The 23,099-nt window shown below is 49.6% G+C and overlaps 1 protein-coding gene across 12 annotated transcripts in view; it reads left to right on the top strand.

The window, feature by feature from the left end:
* MYOCD (myocardin) overlaps positions 1-23,099 on the top strand; it is a 260,871-nt gene that overhangs the window by 128,283 nt on the left and 109,489 nt on the right. For 10 of the 12 annotated variants that reach the window (XM_054221830.1, XM_054221826.1, XM_054221828.1 and 7 more), the window contains exon 2: positions 14,686-14,915. In XM_054221830.1, coding sequence (XP_054077805.1) covers positions 14,768-14,915 — 148 coding nt within the window. In that variant the 5' untranslated portion in view covers positions 14,686-14,767. Of the gene's footprint in view, positions 1-14,685; positions 14,916-23,099 lie in introns of those variants that run through there. The other 2 variants (XM_054221835.1, XM_054221832.1) reach the window with 1 other exon arrangement.

Genomic DNA, 23,099 nt, shown 5'->3' with positions numbered 1-23,099 from the left:
TGAGGAAAGTCATTAGAAATGTTCTTAAAATCCAAGATCACTCTAGTCACATTTATCCAGGTGCCTTCAAATAGCTCTAGTAGACTTGAGGCATGAGGCACTGTGAAAGCCATTTGGAAGTGTCTCTCATGTACCATACACCTTCTAACTCTTCATTACTATTCCGTCGGCATGTCCAGTGATGATGCCAGGGTTTGAGCTTTGAGAGACACCCAACCTGGAACTCCTCTACCTTGGCGAACCTGGCTGCACCGAGAGCCCGTTTGTTTGTGGTTAGGGAAGGCTTAAATCTGTTGAAGTGAGCTGTGGCTTGGGGATGGGGATCCATTGATATAATCCTGTCGCTTCAGGGGGAGCCATAGTTGGTGAACTTTCTGGGGTATTTGACGAGACGGGGGAGATTTCCTCTCTCACCCCCAGACACTGCTTTCCAAAGGCTATTACTTGCCAAGATAAGACAAAACCATCAATGGAGACACTTCCCTGCATGTAGTCCTGTAGCTACGTGTGTGTCCTTTCCACGCCCAGCTCAGCCCCTCCAGAAAGGATATTCCAATAGGAATCTGGATTCTGCATGGAAACACTGGGTATCTGTTCTTGTACAACTGTGGGACAACATTTATTTTCTTTTTCTGGCATGAATGTTAGCCATGATGAAAGAGGTCTGTAATTCCTGTGCAGCTTTGCTGTGTCTCCTGATCCCTTTCCACATAGCCAGGGAACTGATTTCTCAGGTGTTTCACGGAGTTGTGGGTCATGGGCACTGAAATAAGAGGGACCAGTGGCGAGACTAGCAACTGGACCTGGAGTTCCAGTTAATGTCAAGCTTTGCCTCTTGCAATAACGCCACCTGTGCTTACCTAAACATGGCCCTTTTTGGTCACAGGCCTGGTGCTTTGAGTCTGGGTGATTTTGCAGATATATTTAGACTGGAGGATAGATTAAAATTTCTAGCCAGTAGAAGAATGATGTTCTTGAACAGACTTCCAAACCGGAAAGTAGGGGCAAGGAGCCTATGTTGTTTCTAGATGAAGCTTGATAAGTTAATGGAAGGGATTTTATGACATGACAGGAATGATCCTCGAGTGAAAAATTAAATCATGGGATAATGGGCCTTGAATGTTTCATTTGCTAGTATCTCTGGAAGACTGCTAAGAAGAGAGGCGTTCTTCAGTTATTGATATTCTTTATTGCACTATGTTTTCTCATCCCCATGCTACAAACCTTTAGTTAGTTGTCTGAAGAAACCACAAGTTTTCTATCCCCCTGATGCAGCCGTGGCTTTTGGTGGAGAAAGGATCTTGCTTTATTTCATATAATTTTAGCTAGAGATGAGATCTGGATCTGATGCATTGCTTCTCTAGTGTCAGCCCATTCCTGCGTGCCTGGGTGAGGCATCTTGCTCGCAGTAATACGTTTATCGAACTTGGAGCCACAAAACATTTTGCCTTCAGCTGGACAGTCAGGTCCCTCTGCATTTTTTTCCTTACTTTATGGAATGAAGTGTGTGTTCACCTGGGTTCACCTTGGAGGTTCATTTTTAAAAGTCCTGTGGGTGCAGGAAAAGCAGGTAGATGTTTAGCTACTTTGGTCACTGAGATCATTGCAAGGCATCAGACCCAAAGACTGATGCTGATCCCCTTGTCCTGCTTTCCTCTGTAGAGAAATGAGCATGAATCATGAATATCCTGCAATCTCTCTCCTGTAGATACGGAGGCCTCCTGCAGGTCTTGGTGTGTGTCCTTTCTTCAGCCCGTGAACAGTTCAGTTGCTCACTGTAATGGGCACAACTGCCATGGGACAGTGAGTCAGTGATGCACCTCAGGGTGCTCTCAAGGTTAGGACCATTATGCAGTCATCTTTCATTCAAAGTGTCTCCTGCAGAATGCTGCAAAACCATGGGGTTTGTCTTTTGACTGAAGATGGTTCCCATTTGTAAAAGCTGTTTACCAAGCTGGAGAGGGGCTGAGACGGGCTCCCTCCTTGTTAATCATGGGCTGGTTATGACCACATAGCCTGGTCCTTTGGTCCATACAGCACTGAGCAAGTGCAGCGGGAGATTGAGGAACATCCCGGGTTGGCTACACTTAGATCAAGGAGTTGAAGGGTGCTTGAAACCTATAGAGGGAAGAGTTGAAGCAGAACCTTTCACGCAAGCCCTGTAGCCACTTCCAGCTTGTGGCGGCCCCACCCGTGTCCCGCTCATGGTTTCCAGTTGCAATGTCTGTGATGTGACAGTTGCAGCAATGCATTTTTCAGAAAATCAGACTGCCCTGGAGACCTCTGCAGGGTTCAGCACTGATACACAGTGTTATCTGGGGAGCATAACACACTGGAGCAGAACCCGCTCACAGCACAGTCCTGGAGCCACTGGCCACCATTCCACTGTCCATCCTCTGCCCTGCAGTCCAACTCCTGCTCCCAGCACTGCCGAGCGTTGGGAGTACCCGCTGTCAGGGACACTGACCCACCCATTAGCACAAGGGATGTCTGTTTGCTGCACAGGGCCAGATATGCTGTTTCTGATGGATGTGGTGGAGAGTGTGATGGCTCTGGAGCGAAGCGCTGTGGAACAGGTCCAAAGGTTGAGCAGCACTTCATCCCTGCACACAGGACCTCCGTTCTGTTCCTTCTCATTCTCTTTGGACCTGCCGTGCAGCTGTAGGCACTTTCTGTTGACTCTTCTCCATACTAAAGTGTATTTTGACATCATCAATGAACACAAGACAGGCTATACGCTGGATCCCCTATGGGGGTTTATTATAAAAAGCTTTTACTGGGCAGCTCTGTTAATTTATGCAGTACAGTGGCTCGTACAGGATGCACACCAAAGCCCATCTGCCCCAGCTCCTGCCCGTGCTGACAGTTGAGGGCCAGAGAGACAGAGGTCTGCACAAAAACACCCCATAGTTTTGCTAGACTTTGAGCAAGGAGATGCCAGGGTCTACAGAGATCGGCAGAAGCCCTGCCTTTCCTGGCTTCTTGCTTTCTGGGATAGCCGAAGGCAGAGAGGCTCCAGGTCGCCAAGCTGAAACACAAAGTTGGACGTGACCCCTGTCATCAAACATGTTCTTATTCAGTGTTCGGACCCACAGCCACGGGACTAGAGAGACAACACACAGGGCCTGACCTACCCAACGCGTAGGTCCACTTCGCAGTCTGGCTCAGGTTAGTCCCCGCTGCAGCGGGAACACACCCCCTGGGCACAAGTCCTCTGCCAGCAGTCTGGGACCTTTCCCAAAGCCCTGCAGGGTCAATCTGTGGCCTTTCCCACCCACTGAACGCTCACTGTGCCAACTCAAGCTGGTGAGGCCCCCACGCCGGGCAGAGGGACCGTCCAAGGCCAGCGAGCTGGCTCTGCCTCCAGCTGCACTCCTGTTTGAGAACCGCCTTCATCACTTTATTAATAGTGTTTGTCATTGTGGGTTTTGTTTCTTCCCCTCCTTCTGGCATCTAATAAAGAGGCATGGGTCCAGTTTGCGCTCATTTTCCATTTCAAATCTCTGCCATGTTTTCTTTCTTTTAGAAAGATTTTGTTTATTACATTTCTAAAATGTAACAAAATAAGAGACAAAGATCATACATAACCGCAAATGCCACAAAATTAGGACACGGTTAAACGATGCAGCAATAACCAAAGACATTCAAATGACCTTCTACAAGAGAAGCCGATGCTTGCTTGCAGAAGTGTGGGGAGGCAGCTGGTGGTAGGGGTGCAAGAGTCACTGGGAGAGTCTTTCATGGGTGGCCAACCACAGCTAGACATGCCTGGTGGCCACACTGCCTCAATCCACACGCAGGAACCTGAATTGGGAGGTGGGCTCCAGTGGCTGGTAGCAGTCGTGCTGGGCAGGGAGTGGCGCTGGGATGTGGGCATGTTGCACGAACCCAGCGTGGTGTAATGCCGAGTGATCAGGGCAGACAGAGCTGGGTCTGGGACAGGAGCTGCCCTGCCCAGCACTGAGATACGGAACCGCGTGGGGTTCCTCTGCCAGCATCTTGCTTTTGTGCTGCAGGGCCCCTCACAGGCAACCAGCCTTTCTGGTGGAGGACTCCGGGCTGCCGAGTCCGGCACAGATCTCCATGTCAGTAAGTTTTTTTCCTGAACCCAATACAATGCTATGAGAAAACTCAGCCTGGATGTTTTGGACACTTGTGCGTGGGAGCTCAGGAGTCTCAGAGCAGGATGGGTAAGCCTGCTGTAGGGCCTGGCTCAGGAACCCTCCACACTCCATTGAAATGAGAAACCTGCTCCTTCCGTCGCTGTCAGAGCCATGCGGAGTAGAATCAGTGTCAGTGTTAATGGCAACAGTGATGCTGGTAATGTTAAGTACCAGGGAACAATTCCAGAGACCAGGGATTCCCATCTCACCAAAAAAGCTGAAAAACACAAGTTTTGGCCTGGACTGGGTTCAAATTGAATTCTGAAAACAATGCAGTTTCCTCAGAATTAGGAGCATGGTTTGTCCTTTGTAAGGAGTCCAGGTTGCATTGCCACTAGCAGAAGCAGCTAATTGCTAAACATTTATAAATAAACCAAAATCAAATCAAATAACAATTTAGAAATAAGCGCTACTTCTACCAAAAGCCTCATCCTGCCTGTGTCCTTATCCCACCATGGCTGCTGGGGACAGGGCTGTCCCCAGGTGTGCAGGCTCTGCATCCAGTGTCTCGGCAGTAACCACAGTGACGCCAGCGCCGCCAGCGCCGGCACACGGGGCTCATGAGTCAGACCCGGACAATTCACAAGATTAGCCTAAAAGCAGTTTTGCAAACAGAACAAGCATCACGAACAAATCTGAGGCTGATAGCCACTTTTTGAGCCTTTTCGGCATACTTAGAACATTATCGCTTATTTTAAGATTTTTAAGTTTATTTTAAGATTACTTTAAAACCTACAAGCATGGCCCAGATTCATAAGGAGGTGTTTTATCTAACTCAGAACTGTTTGCATGTGTTGTCCAGTAAAGTTATACTAGTATTTTTAACAGACTGTTTTGCCAGAAAACAGCCCTGGATACACGAGCAGGGCCAAGAACTGGTGGCAAATGCCAGGCAACATGGGAACTGCAGTCCTTAAGTACTTCCAATCTCAAGCCAAATGCAGAAACCACAACCACAGGTGACAAAACTTGAAGTGCTGGTGGCAGAGGGCAGTAGCAGGGCAGCCCACATAACGAGGGCTTGTAGCCCCTGTGCCTTGGCCAGGGCTAGCCCACCGTCAGGGCAGAGGCTGTGGGTGACTGTGCTGCGGCTCAGCTCCCAACCCAACTTCTCCATCCATTTCTGGGGACTGTAGGGGGCAGAGTTACAGCTTTGGCCTTTGGGGTGTTTGCATCTCTTTCTCAGCGTGGACTGAGGTTGTGAACAGGAGAGCAGGCTGGCTTTGGTGGGAAGGGGCCTGCTCACAGGGGTCAGGGATGAGCCCAGGGCACTAGGGAACAGTGCTGGAGTCCCCACAGGGCTTGTGTCGTGTGGCATTAGGCAACACGGAGTCTGCAGGGAGGCCGAAGTACCAGGCCTGGCTCTGCCATCTGTACTTTCAATGCTGTTGCCACAACTAGGCCTGAATAAGTTCCATACAAGAACAGGAGTTGAGGCAGCTGGAGTGCTCAGACTCGCAGCACATCCACACGAAGACGTGTCCTCTGTCCATCCAGAAGTTAAATTTTACTCCTGTGCCTCCTGCGGTCAAGATGCCCAGGCAGGCTCTGCTCCTTTTTTAAAAGCTTTCATTCTTTCTCCCTATGTGGATGTCTCTGTTTTTCCCCCTTTCCCTCTGGAGCTTTTGCCGTGTGCGTCTGGAGCACAGCACAATGTCCCAGCATTATCACCGCCATCCATCCCTTACACCACCATCCGTCACTCACACCCCTCCTGTGGATGGCTCCTGTTTGCAGCCCGCTGGCTGCAGGGACATCTTTCCCCGGACGGTGCCAGGAGCTGGGGCTGCCTCTGTGCCAACGCAGAGCCTGTGCGGAGGAGCAGTGGGGCTGTAAGAGAAGGTGTCAAAACTTGAGGACCATGAGCATAAAAGGGGTATCGTCTCCATCCTGTCTCAGCACTGAGCTTATCCATACTGGCTGGCTCTCTGGCAGGCCTATCTCTTCCGACTGCCGACACAGGGAGCGCTGGCTGGATGAGACATCTAAGCATGGTGCTGATCAGTCACAGGGCTAATAATCCACTTACACAGAGATTTTCCAAAATTCCCAGCTCTCTTGGGCAATGTGATATACAAGTTGGCAGGGGGTTGGACTAGATGATCTCCGAAGGTCCCTTCCAACCCCTACGATTCTGTGATTCCGTGATTTTGGGAAGTGCTCAGAGTTTCACTCCTGACCATGCCAGTGACGATGATGTGCCCCCTCTATTGCAGCACGTGATGTGGGGAGGGCTTGCTTGCTTGCTTCTGGCTGTAGAGCGACCAGGGCTGTAATAAATGAATGCCATTTGGAGCAGTGAGATAAGGTATTTTTTCAAGCTGCTGTGAATGAAGAGACTCCAAGCAAAGCTGGGACTGTGGGTTGAACACCCTGGAATAATCACTGGAAGTGGCACAGAGTGGCCATCGTCTCAGCAAATGTTAGACCTCTCCATTTGCATCCATCACACAGGGTCTTTTTATAGCCAGTGGTGAGAAATGGGGGGTTTAGGGAGCAGATCATCTCATCTGCTCTTTAGCTCACAGACAGGATGACCATGCCCTAGAAATTCCTGTTTCACCCTGGTGAATGCAAAGGCTGCCGAGAGTGCCTGGCTCCAGTGCCTGCACTTGCACTGCAACATTTGGTCAGAGGGATGAAAGATCCCTGAGAGCTGCACCAGGTCACCGACCTGAGACATGCTGTTCTCAAGGCCCTGGATGTTTATGGAGACTGTTGGTGCTCTGGGTCCGATCAGACAGCTGGCAGTGGGCACAACTCTGGACTTTGCACAGATGTCAGCTAAGGGATTTTGTATAGCACAGGCCTCCTCCCAGTTCCCCTGAGAACGCTCATTGTTTAGCAAAGGTTTCAAGCTGGTACCTTTTGGAAGGTTAATACTGACCCGGTATTTCTCTAAAAATCACTCTAAAAAAGGTCTTACAGAAGCAGCAGGCAGACATGGAACAGGAGGAGTGCTTTGCATTGGCTTTTCTATACAGTTCGTTGCTCAGAAATGTCCCTGTGGGCTCACCCCAGATCCCATCTATGCTACAGGCTCTGCCAGGTGTCCCCACACGTCCCGCGGTCACGGGCACATTACAAGCAAGGGAAGGAGGTAGCAGTAGCCTCAGTTCTGCAGCACTGCAAGCAGCAGGACAAAGAGGGCTGACAGCTCTTTGGGATGCCCAGCTCTTTGAAGCTCCCTCCAGGGAGACACCTCCTGCCAAAATGTTGACTCCAGCTACACCACTGTGCCAACCCATTGCCCCGGCAGCCTCACGTTCTTGTGATGTTCACCACATGTCATACATGTGTATAGTCAGTCAGCCTGATTTTTAACATTCTCCTCAATTCTGACATTTTCTGTGTTTGTCTTCCCTTGCTACCACTTCATGACAACACCTGCAATGCTCTACACGGTATGTCCTCTCCAGACTAATAAATTAGCTTCTAGGTGCTACTACAGTGCGATAAATTACATTACAGGGGTCACACCAGCCTGCCTGTGCTCACAGGGCAGCACGAGGGAGTCCCGGTCCTGGGAAGGGCCCTTGGGTGCCAGCAGATGTGCCATGGACATGGATGCACAAGCAGGGAATTAGTTCTCCAGGAATTTGCCCTGGTGAATCTGATCACTACGAGTCCACATTAACTGTAAGATCAATTATTTCAGAAGCGTACAATTTGTCAGTCTGGTTTTCCCCCAGATATTCTTAGCCTATTTAGAGGACTGACAGAGAAGTGGATCTTGGCAGCATCTGGGGTAATAACCCATTTCCTGATCGCCACTTTCTCTTCTGTTTTTCACCACTTAAAGCTTCATTGTATGAAAAATGAAGGAGAAATCACTACTTTTCAAAATAGCTTGAGGGGATGGGGCTAAGGCCAGAGCTGAGATGCTCTCCTGAGGACAGACCCTATCTCTCATCATCTTCCCCAGGCTGAAGGCCAGGAGTTGTCCTGGATGAAGACAGCTGCCACTTTCCATCACTGGGGTCTTTACTGCCGTTTCAGGCCACATGGCCTTTGGGCAGCTTGGAGCTGATATCAACGCTGGGAATTTGGAGGCTGGGAAGAAGATACTATCCTAAAACCCCTGGGGGTCTGAAGAGTTGGCAAACCTTGCTGAGCATGGGGATCACAATGTGACCAAATACTAGGCCAGTTTGCCTCCAGTGAAGATTTCACGGCATCATGTTTGCACAGCTCTGGTCACTGGGTCTTGGCACTGGCCCCACAGAGGGGTTTCACAAGAAGGTGCATGGAATAATGCGTTGGCGGAGGGGGGGTATCCAGGCTTGTGGCAGGGTTCCTTGGTTTGTTTTCCATTCACTGGGGAAGTCCCCTGGCTGCCTTTCCAGGTGCTCCTCCTAAGCTGCAGCTCCTTGTGTGGACGTTGAAGTGGTGAGCAGGTCACCTCTCCAGGCCATGGGAGGAATGTGACGGTCTGTGGGAAACAGCCTGTGGGCTCCAGGCCATGTCACCAGCCTCAGCGCCATCACGGGATGGGGCTTTCTGCATCCCTGAGGAGGCATGAGGGAGTTCAGTGAGGGGAATCACCCAACGGGGACATCGTCCGCAAGGAAAACAATGAGATAATAGCAGTGGTGCGTTCCCTGGCAGCTGCAGGATGGTCTCAGAGAAGCAAAGGACTCTTCTTTTTCTGGGTGCAGGGGCAAGAGGTCAGAGTTGACTTCTGCCTTTCCAAACATGATGTGGCTCTAAGGAGGACCAGGCAGGTTCCTGCTGGAGCTCGTATGTAGCAGAGTTTGATCAGCATCTGCAACAAGACAGCGCAGGACATTTGCCCATGGGAATCCAGAGCTACTCCTACTGTCTGAGCACTGTAAACATCAGCTAAAACACACAAAGTCCATGTTTAGTGAGATGGTTTTATCAGCAACATTCCTGCAAGCAGAAGCCCAGGAATACAAACACACCACAACAAACACGTGAAGAATTTGATAAGGCTGAACTGCATCTCTGAACATCTCTCTCCTGGTTTTTCTCTGGGTATTTAAAGTTTTATGGTAGGTCACGATTGCTTAAGAGGCACTGCACATGCATTAGAGCTAAACGTATTTACTTCCACTTCAGCCCCCAACATGGCAAACAGGAAAGCAGGGGAGGATTTAGATGAATCCAGTATCTGAGGAAGTGCAAGCTATGCTCATTCCCATCTTGGTGCAGGCAGGAGGTGGCACAGGGGAAAAGGTGAGAAGGTGGAAAGTGAAGATTAGAAGTCTGGGTCCATGCTGGGCTGCGGGTAGCTGTGCAGACCATCAATGTTGCATCATGGTAACTTAAGCAGGAGGATGGAACTCCTCGTGGAAGTGTCATTCATCAAGCCATTTCTAAAGGCTAGAAGCAAAATGCCTCTTGGAGTGCTGCGGCTGAGCCTACGCAGGCTACAGGCAGGAGCCAGGTGCTTACAGACGGGTGTCTCAAGCCTGCAGAGATGCCTCAGGTCCAGCTGCCGTAGGCTCTGGATCCTATCTGCCAGTCGAGCACGGGTATCTCAGGCAGTGCTGGAGGCTTATGCCCAGACACTAGGATTAAGCCAGGAGCCCTGTGTGCTTAATGTGACAGAGAGACAATCCATCTCCTTTTTTTCCTTTTTTTTGGATTACTAAGGTGTATTGCAGGACTACAGTGGTACTAAGCAAAGGAAGAAGTGGCTGTCCCTATGTTAGAACCCAGCGGGGGACACAAGAAGGGTCTTGTGTTGCTCTAATGAGTGGCAGATCCTATTTCTGGTGTGCACCTTGGCACAAAGCTCACTCCTGGGAAGCCAGAAAGAAGCTTGATCCAGCTTTTGCTTGATGTGTGAGACCTGAGATGTGGAAGGGGATGGCTGAGACATGGACAGTGAATTTTTCAGTTAGGAATTGTCCAGCCCAACAATGTTTTTGTTGGAAGATGAGCTGCTGAAGCCAAAACCGTTTCTCAGGGAGATAGGTCTAAAGTTTTTCCCCACTTCTTAAAATAATTTGTTTAAAAATGTTAAAAAAATAAAATATTTTAGAATTATACAGTGAAAAATTATGAGTGACCTGCTACCCCTTTTTCTCTTGTTTATTTTGCAATATCTCCCCACCGCAATTTGGGATAAGGGAAACCTGTAAAAATCACAGGAAGTTTTGCTGTGTGGGAAAACGGCTTCCTCCCAGCTGTGACAAGCTCAGAGCAGCCTGCAGAGCCCCCGGTGACGCGCGTGTGGGTGGACGGTGTGCTGGAGCTCTTCCTCCAGTTAATGCCGGGTGATTTCACAACAGCACCTCTGCAAAGCCCGGGTAGCACCAAGCACCCAGGCTGGGTAAGGGCAGTGACAGCTCAGGGTTTAGCCCTGATGCTCAGCAGTTTTCGGCTGTGAGCCTGCCTGCAGATTGCTGGTGGTGGGCTGGGGGCAGAGGGACAGAGCCAGGGAGGGGAACAGCAGACACACAGCCCCTTGCTGTGACGGATGGCGGGAACTGGGATGGTGTCGTTCTCCTGACAGCCGGCTTTTAGGCAGATCTGGTCTTGCCAAGCTGCCCCCAGGCATGGGCCACCTCTTCGGTGAGTTGCCCTGGCTGCATGATGGGGCATGCTGAAGCCCGAAGGGAGGTTGGGGAACCTGCAGCCATGCTCCCAGTCCGTGCCACTCGCCAGGGATGTGCCAGTGCTGCACTTGCCTCAGATTACGGTTTCCAAACCTGCTCCCCCCGTGCAGAAACATTCACTCCCAAAGAGCAGGACTGCAGGTCTCTGGGTGTCTGGGCAGCACAGAGGACCTCCCAGGGCTGCTGGCACAATCCTCAGCCGACATCTCCCCCAGCAGGACAAACCCAAAAGTGTGTGTGGCGTCTGTGGCCCTGCGCTGGCTGCCAGGCAGGTGGGGGAGCAGGGTGAGGGGAGAGGGGCGGCCTGTCTGGGCACACTGCTCCGTTACCTCCTCCCATAACGGCGTGAGTGGGAGGAGGGCAGCACCCAAGGGTGTTTGCCCAGAGCAGTCAGTCTGCCGGGCAGCGCCAATGCAAGCTGTCCACGTCGTAGCCCCAAGCTCGGCAGCAGGAGGCGTAAGGGACACAATGGGTGACAGTCATTGGGGAGCACGTGAGCACCCTACGCTGCCGTGACGCAAAGTCAAGGAAGGGAATATGGGAGATGGTGCCGTGGGTGGCATGGCCTGGCCATACCCAAAAGTCCTCAGGTACCTCTCCTGGCCAGTCGCTTCCCCAGTGGCAGTCAGGAGAAGAGTCCATCCAGCCTGGCCCGTGTCCCAGGGACGCAGGGCTGACACAGGGCTCAGGCTCCCTTAGTGCCAAGCTCAGCATCCAGCTCCAGGCTCCATGGACCATGGGGCTTTGTGCCCCTTGTGCTTTCTCCCTCTTCTCCGCTCCACTGGAGCCAAAGAGTTCGTTCCCATGCCCTCATTTTGTCCTGAAGAGCACTGGGAAGCAGCAGTGGGATGCGGGCATTGCATCTGCCAGGAAACCTGTGCCTTTTCCTGAGAAGTAATACATGAGATGAAGTGTGTGGCCCTTGAGGATCTGTGCTGACTTAGCCCAGGAAGAGATCTGGCTGGGTAGACTGCAGTTGTGGTGCTCCATCCCTGACCAGATTGGCAGAGGCTGCTCTCAGAAGGCCCTGGATTGATATGTGAACCAAAGTCCTTGGGAAAGAGACACAGCCAAGCCCTACTTGGGCCTTTATGGGTGGGCAGGCACATCTGGGGGGAAGTGAAGCTGATCCTCATCCATGCTACATTGCTCTCTCGACAGAAGGCGGGGAGGCTTGTAAACCAAGCATCTGCTCCGGAGGATCTCCAGTGTCTTACAAGGAAGTACCCATGAGCTGCCATGGTAGTCCAGCTTTATGAATTTAATATTTATAGGCAGACGGAGATGGGCCATGGCCTGTACTGTGTACAGCCTTGCAATTTATGTGTTGGCAGCAGTGGTTGATGGGAGATGTGTTCTGCGGCTCAAAAGTGTGCTTAAGCTTTGTAAATACAATCAGTTCAGGCTGAAGCGAGTGAACAATGTGGAATGTTTTGAGGCCAAATTTGACTTCAGAAAAAAAAACACCATTGGGCCAGTGGTACTTGAGTGTGTTGTGAAGCATGCGTCTCCGGGGCTGCAGCGTGACCTCCTGGCTCAGACAGTAAGGACCCCAGTACTCTCACTGCAAATTAAAATGTTGCATATGCTCCGAGTGCAAAAAGATTGTACACAGTGCCTGTAAGAAGCCTTCCTGAAAGACTCTTGCCTCTGCTGGTGGTCTTGCAGCTTCAGCACTGGATGTCTGGCTCACGCTCTCTATTTTTCAAAAACATTAATAATCATAATCCATATAAAACTGTCATATTGGTTCAACATGTACGTCACCAAAGCCCTCACTAATTTATCAAAGATTTAGTGTTCTGTTGAACAAAGTCTGATTTTTGTAAGCAGATGCAGTTTGCTGGATTGTCCTATCATCACCCACTGTTTCCACTTGAAAGATGCATCGTATCAGCAACTTCTAAAAGTTAAAAAAATGTACATTTTAAAATAGTAATGTAAACACTTATTGCATGTTCCATGATAGCCATGAATTAAATAGAGAGCTTCAGGGCTAACGCTGCTCGTGCCAAAGTGGGTCTGCAGCCCTGCAGGCCCCAGAGGGTGGACGTGCAGCAGACTGGTGGCCCATCACCGCGCTGATGGTGCGTTGCATAGCAGTTGCACCACTAGAAATAAGATGGTAAGCTACTCGAGGGAGCTAAAAATGCTCAAGCAGAGGTGGAAACTGTGACTGTCAGTCCAAATATGTGGCACACAGCGCTGCCCTGGCCTGTCTGGATGCCTGCAGGGCTGTTTCCATCTGTAGTGGCAGCACATCAGACTTTGGTAGGAATAGTTGAGCACAGGAGATGGGCAAAGAGCTGCAAAGGCGAGTGGAGAAGGCAGTGGTGGGAAGCAGACAGCAGAAAGGAGGGTCTGGTGTGGGGCTTTGCGCAGGTAAGGACTGAGTTTGGCTCAAGTGTGGTTCTGCATTTTGTTTCAGAGCCCAGACAGCAGGGTTGGGTATGGACACAGTCTGTCCCAGGCAATGCACATAAGGTCAGTTTTATGTCCCACCTGCAAAGGAATAAAGCGACCCAGGCACCTTTGGGACCTCCTCCCCGGCCAGCGCATCCACCCCATGGGCACCCTACGTGGGATCTCCCAACAACGAAACAGTGTAAAGCAAGACAGAAGGACGCAGTGTCTGACCTGCGGCCAGTGGGACACAGCCGTGGGGGGACAGTTAGGGCAGGTGGGGCTGGGCAATGAGATGGACGGGGAGGAGAAAGCAGATGGCAAAGTCCCTGCTGGTGCAGTGTAGGAAGAGGGGTGCGCGACAGTCCTGGCACACGTAGCACGCAGGAGATGGTATCGTATACAATGCACTATTCTTACTTCCTTATACAGTAAATTGGTAACTTTTTTGTATTAAATCAGATTTTATCACTGAGTCAATCTTGCACTTTTCTATTCTTGTTCTCTACAAATGACCTTTTTTAGCTCTCCTCAGCTCTTTCCTGATGGGACTCATTAGGAGCTGGTGCTGATTCTTACAGGCATTCACTTTCACTTAGCATCTGGAGAATTTTTTTGGACAATGCTTTGTTGAAAAGGTCCTTGCAGCTTTCTTCTGTGCTTAGTATCAGCAGCTCCTCCTGGGTCATGTGCCTGCATCCGACAAAGACATTTGGTGTGAGTTGAGTCCTTTCTCTCCCTGTTTCGGGCAAGATACGGGTGTCATCAAGGAGAGCACCTCCTTGCCCAGATGTTTTGTACAAGCACAATCTGAATTTGCAGATTTTCCTGATATATTTTGACAGTAAACCCCATATAAGCCTCAGAGTAGAACAATGTGGTAAATAAACAAACAACTCCTTTCATTCTTCAAAAACTCTCAAAAAAATTTACCTAACCTGATTGGATTCTTCATAAATGCTTTAACCCTACCATGTGTGCTAATGAAAACTTGGATGTCAAAGAATAATTTTTCCATGCGTATTTTGCTTTGCAGGGTGTTTGTACGCTTCCTGGTGTAAAAGCTGGCTGTTATTTGCTATCTGCATCATGTAATTAGCGGCCTGTTCTGTGGTGTGCAGAATCACTTCTGTCACCCAGTTTTCTCAGCAAACCAGACCCTTGCATAAAGGAAGACTGTTCTCATTTGTAGATCTGTTCTGTATTTCTAATGGTTCAAGAGCTCTCTCATGTGGGTGCCCCATGACTGTGCTTTTTTCATAACACCCCTGGCTTTCTGCAAATATTCCGTGCTTACAGGTGGAAATTCTTCCAGCAAAGCAGCCACGGATGCAGACCCAGCAGGTAAGGTGAATAGAATCAAGCAGGCAACAGGGAACCCTGAAATCTTCCCCTGCAACGTTTCCAACACAGAAGAACAGATGGAATAATTAATTGTCTGTGGTCTGATTGTTTCACAAATGCCCGTCTTTGTTCACTGTTCCAAGGGTTGACTGGGGGCTCCCTCCTTACCTGCTCCTCCTCTCTTCCAGAGGCTGCTTTGGTGTCTGCTTCTCTACCTGATCATCCAAAGTGGAGCAGCCAGAATCTGGACCAGTCCCTTCAGGCACGGGGATGAATGGTGTGATCAAACAGGATCGCTCGGACCACAAAAGTGCACCCAGTGGAAATGAAGAAGAAAAGGCACCCAGAGAAAAGGCTGCCAGCGAAGTGAGAGATGGCACCAAGCTCCAGCCACCACCCTTTGCGGAACGGAAGAACGGTAAGTTCCTTGCCCAGTGGGGTCAAGAGAGGGGAAGTGAGACTGGGTAGATGCTAGTTTAGCATCTCTCACAAATGCTGGGTAGATGCTAGTTTAGCATCTCTCACACATGCTGGGTTTGCGGTTCATCATTATTTTTATGTGTGGTGCTTTGGAGGGTGTTTCTGATGGCAACACTTTAAGATTTAATGGAAGTGCCTCCTCAGCTCAATATTTCTGGGTCAGCCTTAAGTGCTGTTGTCAGACTTGAGGCAGTTACCATGTTCTTTGCGATCTGAGTGTTTGGTATAATATTGGCTGAAATGCAGCATTTTAAGGTCTTAGGAAGAGACTGATGTTCTGACCGTAGTAATGGGGTTTGCTGGGGATTTAGGGTGATGTAAAGTTGATCAGTGGAGAAGAAACGGAGGGGGTATTCTGTTTGCAAAGGTGCTGATAGACATGTTCTGCTCTCACAGAGCACTGGGTGCTTCGGATAACCTTGTCTTCAGCAAAATTGCTTCAGATCAATGTAACCGAGAGCAGAATTTGGCCTGGGCCTCTGCAGGGGTCATTTGTGTTTCCTTGGCCATGGGTCCAGAAACTAGTCTTGCTGGCAGATGTTGATCTGAGTTTCAGTAGGGATCTGTTGGTGGAAAGCTTATGGACAAAAAAACCCACAATTCAGCCTGCACAAAGCATGCTCAGGCTGAGGAGTTGTTTGCCATTTCTTTCAGGCAACTGTATAATATATGAAATGAAGAAAATTCCTTTTGTGCACTCTAAGGCTTTCAACATTAAGTCCTCAAAATATCATGTAATGTGAAAGTGCAGCTCAAAGGCACTATTTTTGCTTTGTGTCTTTGATTGTTTGCATTATTGTACAGGACCCAATTTTTCTCGATCACTATAAATCAGAAATAATCCAAATGATGTCATCATGGCAGTGTACTGGTGTCAGACTGGAGTAACACAGCAGAGAACCAGGCCCAGAGGCTGCCCAGACTAAGTCGCACCCGCGAGGGCACTTCTTTTCTGCAGTCTCAGGTGTCAAAGTATACCTAAGATACTATGATAACAATGGGAAAGGTGACGTTGACTTGTAAAAGGGGCAGTGTTAAGACTATTTGGTGATGCATAAAATTCACGTTTCCTCTGTGGCTTTCACATCCTTATATTTTGCATCCATTTTCCCACATGATTTTTGTTATGGGAAGGCAAAGAGAGAGACATCTTCAGGTGCTCATAGGCAAAAGCTGCCTCTGAGCATGACCAGCAGACACCAACTGCACTGAGCCCCACGGCACCACGAGCATCTACCTTGCCACTGACCTTGTGCCGGGGGCTCATGCCCCCCAGGGTGCTGGCTTGGTGGCCCACTGGGGCATGGCTTCACCAAACATGGGGTGTTTGCAGTCTCTAAGTGGAAAGAGCCCCCCACAGTCTGGGCATCTCTCCAGCCCTTTGCTCTTCTCTTTTTGCTGCTTCTCCCTTTCTTTCACACATTTAGACAGAGTAGGGGCTGGGCTCTTCCTGCCGTCCCCGTTTGGGAACAGCCGTCTCCCTTCATCTCACATCATCTCAGGAGCTGGCGGGCCCACCAAGTGTCATGCATCTTGTGTGGCAGCCAGGCCTGCCTTTGATGTCACATTCTCTGGTGTGACAGCTCCTGCAGGGCTGGTGGAGCAGCCTGATGAGCACCCGGGGGGCAGAGAGGGAGGGAGGCATCCCACGGCCCCACAGGCTGCTCCCCGTAGTGGTACACAGTGGTCACCTCCCTTTACCCTGCAGGATACTGCAGAGCCCTGAAGCAGATTTGTCCCCAACGAGGGCAGAGCCTCCCTGGCCTGCTCAGTGCCATTTGTTGGGCTGGCACAGCAGGGACCTTCTACCCCATCCCTCCACCACAGGGTGCAGGGTCAGTAGTTGGGATTGCCGTAAGGAAAAAGCAATATGTCAGTGTCTCCTCATATCCCACCTCCAAGAAGGGCACCTGTACAGCTGTATTGACCACTCCCACCCTCACCCCATGGATACATGGGGATAAGCAGCAGGAGGAAGCAGAGACCCAGCATCCAAGATTATAGAATTACAGAATCATAGAATGGTTTGGTTTGGAAGGGACTTTAAAGATCACCTTGTTCCAACCCCCCTGCCATGGACAGGGACTTCTTCCTCTAGATCCGGTTGCTCCAAGCCCCGTCTAATCTGGCCTTGAACCCCTCCAGGGATGGGGCAGCCACAGCTTCTCTGGGCAACCTGGGCCAGGGGCTCACCACCCTCACAGCACACAGTTTCTTCCTAATATCTAACCTAAATCTCCCCTCTTTCAGTTTAAAATTATTACCCCTCGTCCTGTTGCTACAGTCCCTGACAAAGAGCCCCTCTACAGCTTTCCTGGAGCCCCTTTAGGGACTGGAAGGGGCTCGAAGGTCTCCCCGGAGCCTTCTCTTCTCCAGGCTGAACCCCCCCAGCTCTTTCAGCCTGTCCTCACGGCAAAGGGGCTCCAGCCCTTTGATCATCTTTGTGGCCTCCTCTGGCCCCGCTCCAACAGCTCCGTGTCCTTCTACTGTTGGTGCCCCAGCGCTGGAGGCAGCACTGCAGGGGGGTCTCCCCAGAGCGGAGCAGAGGGACAGAGTCCACCCCCTCGCCCTGCTGCCCATGCTGCTGGGGATGCAACCCAGGAATTATGGCACTGAAGAAGGGAATGCCTGGGAATGAGTCAGGTGAAAGGGACGTAACTGCCACCTGTTGTATTTAGGGATCTTCCAAGGCATGTAATGCCTCTTGAACCCAACTAGTGGCATGCTAGGACTGCTGCTAATGTTATATTTCAAGGAGAGGCAAGTGCAAGATGTGTGACCCCCACCTCCACCTGCCCTGTAGCATCCCATCTCCTGAGGGTACAGGGTGTGAACACCTCAGCCAGGCACGATCTGGCCCCTGCCCCTGATCTTTCCAGCAGAGCCCTCCATCCGCGGGCTGGGGATCTGTGGTGGTTCGGTGGGCATTGGACAGACACACGTCTGTCAAAGGCACAGCTCCTCAGAGAGGACTAGCTCCTGCCCGAGTCTGAACTTTCAAACTGCAGTCTTTATTTGACTTAACTTTGATTTAATAAAAACAGTCTAGCTAGAATATTTTTAAATAGGAAAATAGTCTTTTTAACTCTAGTATTACTCAAAAATGGCTCAGGGGATTTAATTTAAATTTGTAAAAATAAATCACCTTTGAGCAAGCAGAAAGCCCATTCAGCAGGACCTACAAAAACTCAGGACTGGATGCACAGGCCCAGGAAAATGGAAACTGCTGTCCCTACCACAAGCAGGAATCCTGACATCTGCCTGCCCAGCTGTACCCCCAGCCCCTGGCCTTTTTCTCCCCTGGGATGGTACCATGGCAGGCTGCACTTTTACCGTGACACTGCCAAATCCCACAGACCATAGTATTTATGTGCTCAATGACAACTTCTCCTCCTAATTTCTGGTCCACACTGTCCTGAACTGGGCAGAGCTGTGAACTATTCTCTTGGAAGAGCCTAAGGCAAACGTGGCTGTGGGTCTTCCTAAATTCACTAGTAACCCTGGGTTTAGAGATGAGATCTTCCTAGACCTCCCGCCCTACCCATTGCGCATGCACCTTAGCTGAGTACTGGACCCATGGGCTCTTGCACTTTTGTCTTGCCAGAGAGAGGCACTTTGAGCTCAACGTGGTGACTTTACCCTCTCAACCAACGCTTTACCCAGCCCATTTTGCCTGTCCACATAGTGAGACTGTTGAGTCGCAAGGTCAATGCGTGACATCTCTCGGATTGAGGACACACAGTGTTTTGCCCACACGTCTGTTCCTCACAGAGCTGGTTTGGTCACACACAAAGGCAGGTACAAAAAGCAATAACTCATGATGCAGTGAGCACATGGGCCCCTGCATGGCACTGGGGTTCCCCGCAGCCAGCTCTCTCGGGTGCTGGAGCCTTCAGCCTGGGAACAATGAGGGAGAGAGCCCCATTGTGGAGGTACCAGAGGTCATCACACCCTGATCCAGAGGTGGCTGTCACACTGCACACTTGTACTTTATCTGTGGCAGCTGTGCCTTGGGAACAGCTGTACAACATTTTGCCCTCCAAAACTGTCTTAGTGTGTGTGCTCGACATGCGGGGAGTTAGGTATCCTCTGGTACAGCCCAGAGATACCAAAGTCCTTGGCTCAGAGCTCCTGCCCCTTGCTTCCTGCTCTAGGACTCTGACAGTGAGATGTATTTCACTTACGGAGTTATCTAAATGTGAAACATCCTCTCTGATCTGACGAGGTTTCTTTGCCTCAGAAACTGCCCAGGGTGGGCTCAGTCCCCTCTGGAGGGTCCCATTTCTTTCCAATTACTATCAGAATTAGGTGACCAGTTCTGACCAAGACAGCCTTTAGAGAAGAGATTAATTTTACCCATTTGTCTCTAGTTACGTGTCTCCAAGTTTGGGTGTCAGAGCTCCCACTGCAGGTGATGGATCTAGTCCAGACACAGGTGGCCAGAGGCCACTGACTGGCTACTGCAGTCAGGAGAGCTGAAGAGTTCCCCTTGTGCCTACTCCAGTTCAGCAGCACGTTTGCTAACTGCTCATAGTGTTTCCACACAGGTTTCCCATTGCTGATTTTGGAAAATAAAGTAGTTAAATTCTGTTTATTTGTGTAGTGAAACAGACCTTCTGACCACCAGCTCCTTTAGCCCCCTGCAACAAAGGGGAGGATTTTCAAGTGCCCATCTGGTTTGCGTTTAATGTAATGTGCAGAAAGGTTGCACATTTTCAGGGCCTGTGTTCATAAGTAGTAGATTGTACAACAGTTTATTACACAAATGGAGCTTTTTATTGCTGGGCTTTGTTGAGCTGCCAGTTGGGATAAAAAAAAAGTAACGTGCTTCGTAGTCCCTATCAAGGAAAATTAGAAAGCATTAAATTCTGCTCAAACTATCAGCCATCGGTGAGCTGGTAATCAAATCCAGAAAGGCTGGTGGGAGGTCAAGACTTTCTTGCTGTTGGTGTTTCTGAACCAATAACTACTATGAAAGACATGTAAGTGAAAGAAAAAAAAAAAAAAAGAGCGAGAGATGTCTGACCTAGAAGTCATCACAACATCACAGTGCATAGGCCAGTGGAGGCAAGATACCTACAGGTTTTGGGGAGAAAACCTCACATAGTCTCTGCTTAGTCCTTGTGGCAAGCATGTGTTTTAGTTTAAATCTATATTGGAATGGTTATTAAATTACTATCTAGTCCCAAACAAAATCTAGCCCTTGTTCCACATAGCCAGGTAAGAGGTGTATCTACAGGAAGATTTTCCAAATTACCTTTGGATCCAAATCAAATAAATATTGCAAACACTGTATTGAACCCAGGTGATACCTAATCCACAATGAAATATCAGCCTGCAGCCTTGAACTGCACAGCCCAGCCTTAATGCCACTTAAATCAGAATGTAAGAACTAAAAGAATTTCAGGAATCCAATGATACAAACTGTATTTTTAGAGCTGTGAGTGACTTGTGAGAGTGAAACATTGCAGTGACTAAAGATAGCACAAGCAAGGTTTTCCATGATTTATCGCAAGAACGCTCACAGTAAGTTAAAGTCATCGAATGTTGTGATAGCAGCACCTACACATTGGCGTGTTTTCAAGACAAGTCATTCATAACATATTTGTCACAGAGCAAAATTTCCATAACAGAGCTCTGAGCTGCATCTCACTTGCACAAGCACCACACACATCACTTTTCTGTTAAGGCACTGAGACGTTCGTTTGTTTCCTAGGATCTCTTTCTTTCTTTAAGACAGCCAAGGGACAACCACTTGCCTGCATGTCTCAGACCTCTCACAAGCTCTGAGTCTGTCTGAGTGCTCAAAGCGGTGGTGGCAGAGGCTGAAGACCCTGCCTTGGACCCTGATCCCACTCTGTTCCCTGCTGGCCCTCTGGAGTCTAGTTATCATTTTAATAGGAGTTCATTGAGTGACCCGTCATTCTTCCTTGGGGGTCTGTGTTGCTTTGTGCACCAAGAGGTTGGGTAGGACCTTTCTTTGCTGAGCGAAATGTCTATGAGGGTTATTTTAAGGATAAAGTCATGGCAAACATTTCCTGACACCTCATGATCAGCGCTGCTCTTGGCTGCTGGCCCTTGCTAGCTGCAGTTTGCAGGGTAAAAGAACTGGCTTGTCGAGAGAGGGCTGCACTGCAGAACTGTTTTCTCCCAGCTTCTAGGACACTGGGATGCATTCAGATAGAAAAGGCCCACCCTGCAGAGAACTCCTCTCACAGGCAGGTTGGCCTTCGCCTCCTTCAGCCGCCTGCCTGATAGCCTGAGAGTCACCTTGAGTCTCATTCTCTCACGTGTCGAGTCCCAAGTTCACCTTCCAGCACAGAAGCCACTGGATGTGTGGGGACCCTGGCCATGCTCCCCAGGTGTGGTTCCCTTCTCTGCTGGATGGGGACATCACGTGCAGGGTGAGGATGGTGGCCGGCAGGCTGGAGTCAGTTCCCCTCTCCCCCGTCCCTTGACTAAACCTGCTCTGCGTCCCGTGGTGTCCCTGCCCGGCTAACTGGTCTCTACCCATGCCCAACTCAGTGTAATCACCTTCACACCCTCTCGCAGTAGGGCTACGTGTGTCACGCCCATTTTTTTTTCAGGTGTTTTTTGAGATGTTTCTAAGAACAATTTTAATCTCATTATGACTCAGAGCTGCTGCTTTGTTTCCTCATTCAGGAATCAAACTCAAATGGGGTAGCCATGTGTCATGATCCCTATTGTTGTTCCATCTCCGTGTGCTTTCAACCAGGCCCTGCCATGCTTCCAGGAGTGACCCCATCCCGCTGCTTATCACAGCCCTGGCGCTGTGAAGTGCTGAGGGGTGAAGTGCTGAGGGGTGCTGAGCTGCTCTTGTCTTCTTTGGGTCCATTCTTGGGGTGGGGCTGAGTGCCCCACTGGTCAGGACCATTGCTCAGCACCCAGCAGGACTGAGCCTGCAGGAGACCGGGTCTCCTCATGCCGCTGTCAGACCAGCCTCAGCACTTGGTATCCAGGCTCTGCCTGTTGTCCTTCCCTTGTAACCATGCCTGTGGTTAAATAAACAAAGTGTGTCAGTGACTATAAGCTTTCCTCTCCCTGCTGCACCAGGGAAAGAGCACTGATGTCTCCCTGCACAGTTTGCGTTCGTGTTTCATCTCATTTGTGGCTATTTCTGTGTTCCTTTCACGATTTGCACATTCTTGAGGCCGTTGCTCAGAGCACCTGCGGTCAGGTTGCACTTAGCATTTCCCTCTTCTTTGGAGCGATTTTGAGACCTAGCTAGTCAAGGGTAAAGTTCAACCCAGGACACATTTTTTAATTCATGATCAAGCCTGATGGATGGCATATGAATGACATCTGAACACTTGTTTTTGAAACCGTGATCTGTGGTATAAAATCTGATAGCCCTGAAATCATAAAGAGAAAACATCCTCTTGCAAGAATAACATCGTGTTTACTCCATGTGTATTTAACCTATGGGACTCAGTAGCATGTTGAGCTCACTGACACCAAAAAATCAGGAGGATTCTAGAAAGGACTACGAATTTCTGGATGCAATGGGAATATCTACAACATCATAACAAGCAAGCAGGCACATACCAAAGCGAAGAATCTAACAGGGAATGGTAGGGAAAGACACCTATTGCAGTAAGTCCTTAGGTAAGATGGCCTAATAGAAACATTAACTGAGAAATGAGGCTTAAATAGCTCTTTGTGGTAATTTGTCTGTTAAACCAGTTTACCTAGGGATTTACTGCAATTTCCAGCACTTCGAGTCTTTCAGTTGTGTTCCTTCCAAAAGATCCATTCTTATGTAAAAGGAAATGCCACATTTATGCAGAAACAGCTGGGAAAGTTTCTCTGGCCCTGGCTTCATATTCGGTTGCCTCGGCGCTCTCAGCTGGTGAGCAGCAGGCCCAAAGGAGGCACAGAAGGCTGTCACAGCACACACAAAGTACTATAAACTTCGTTACAGTCAAATGCAAAGACAGCGTTGCTCCACATCAGCAAGTTATAACTGATACCTCGCTGCTGACGCTGGTGGTCTTTAAACCTGTGCTTTTGTAGCATTGGTAAGAGAGGAAAAGGTGATGATTTGTTATAGCTTTTAGTAGGAGATCACCAAGTCGTAAAGATCGGGAACACTGAGGAGATG

Source organism: Rissa tridactyla, chromosome 15 (genome assembly GCF_028500815.1).
Source record: "Rissa tridactyla isolate bRisTri1 chromosome 15, bRisTri1.patW.cur.20221130, whole genome shotgun sequence".
Classification (NCBI taxonomy): Eukaryota; Metazoa; Chordata; class Aves; order Charadriiformes; family Laridae; genus Rissa; species Rissa tridactyla.
Note: the sequence above shows the minus strand (reverse complement) of the source record. Positions and strands in the feature narration are given on the sequence as shown.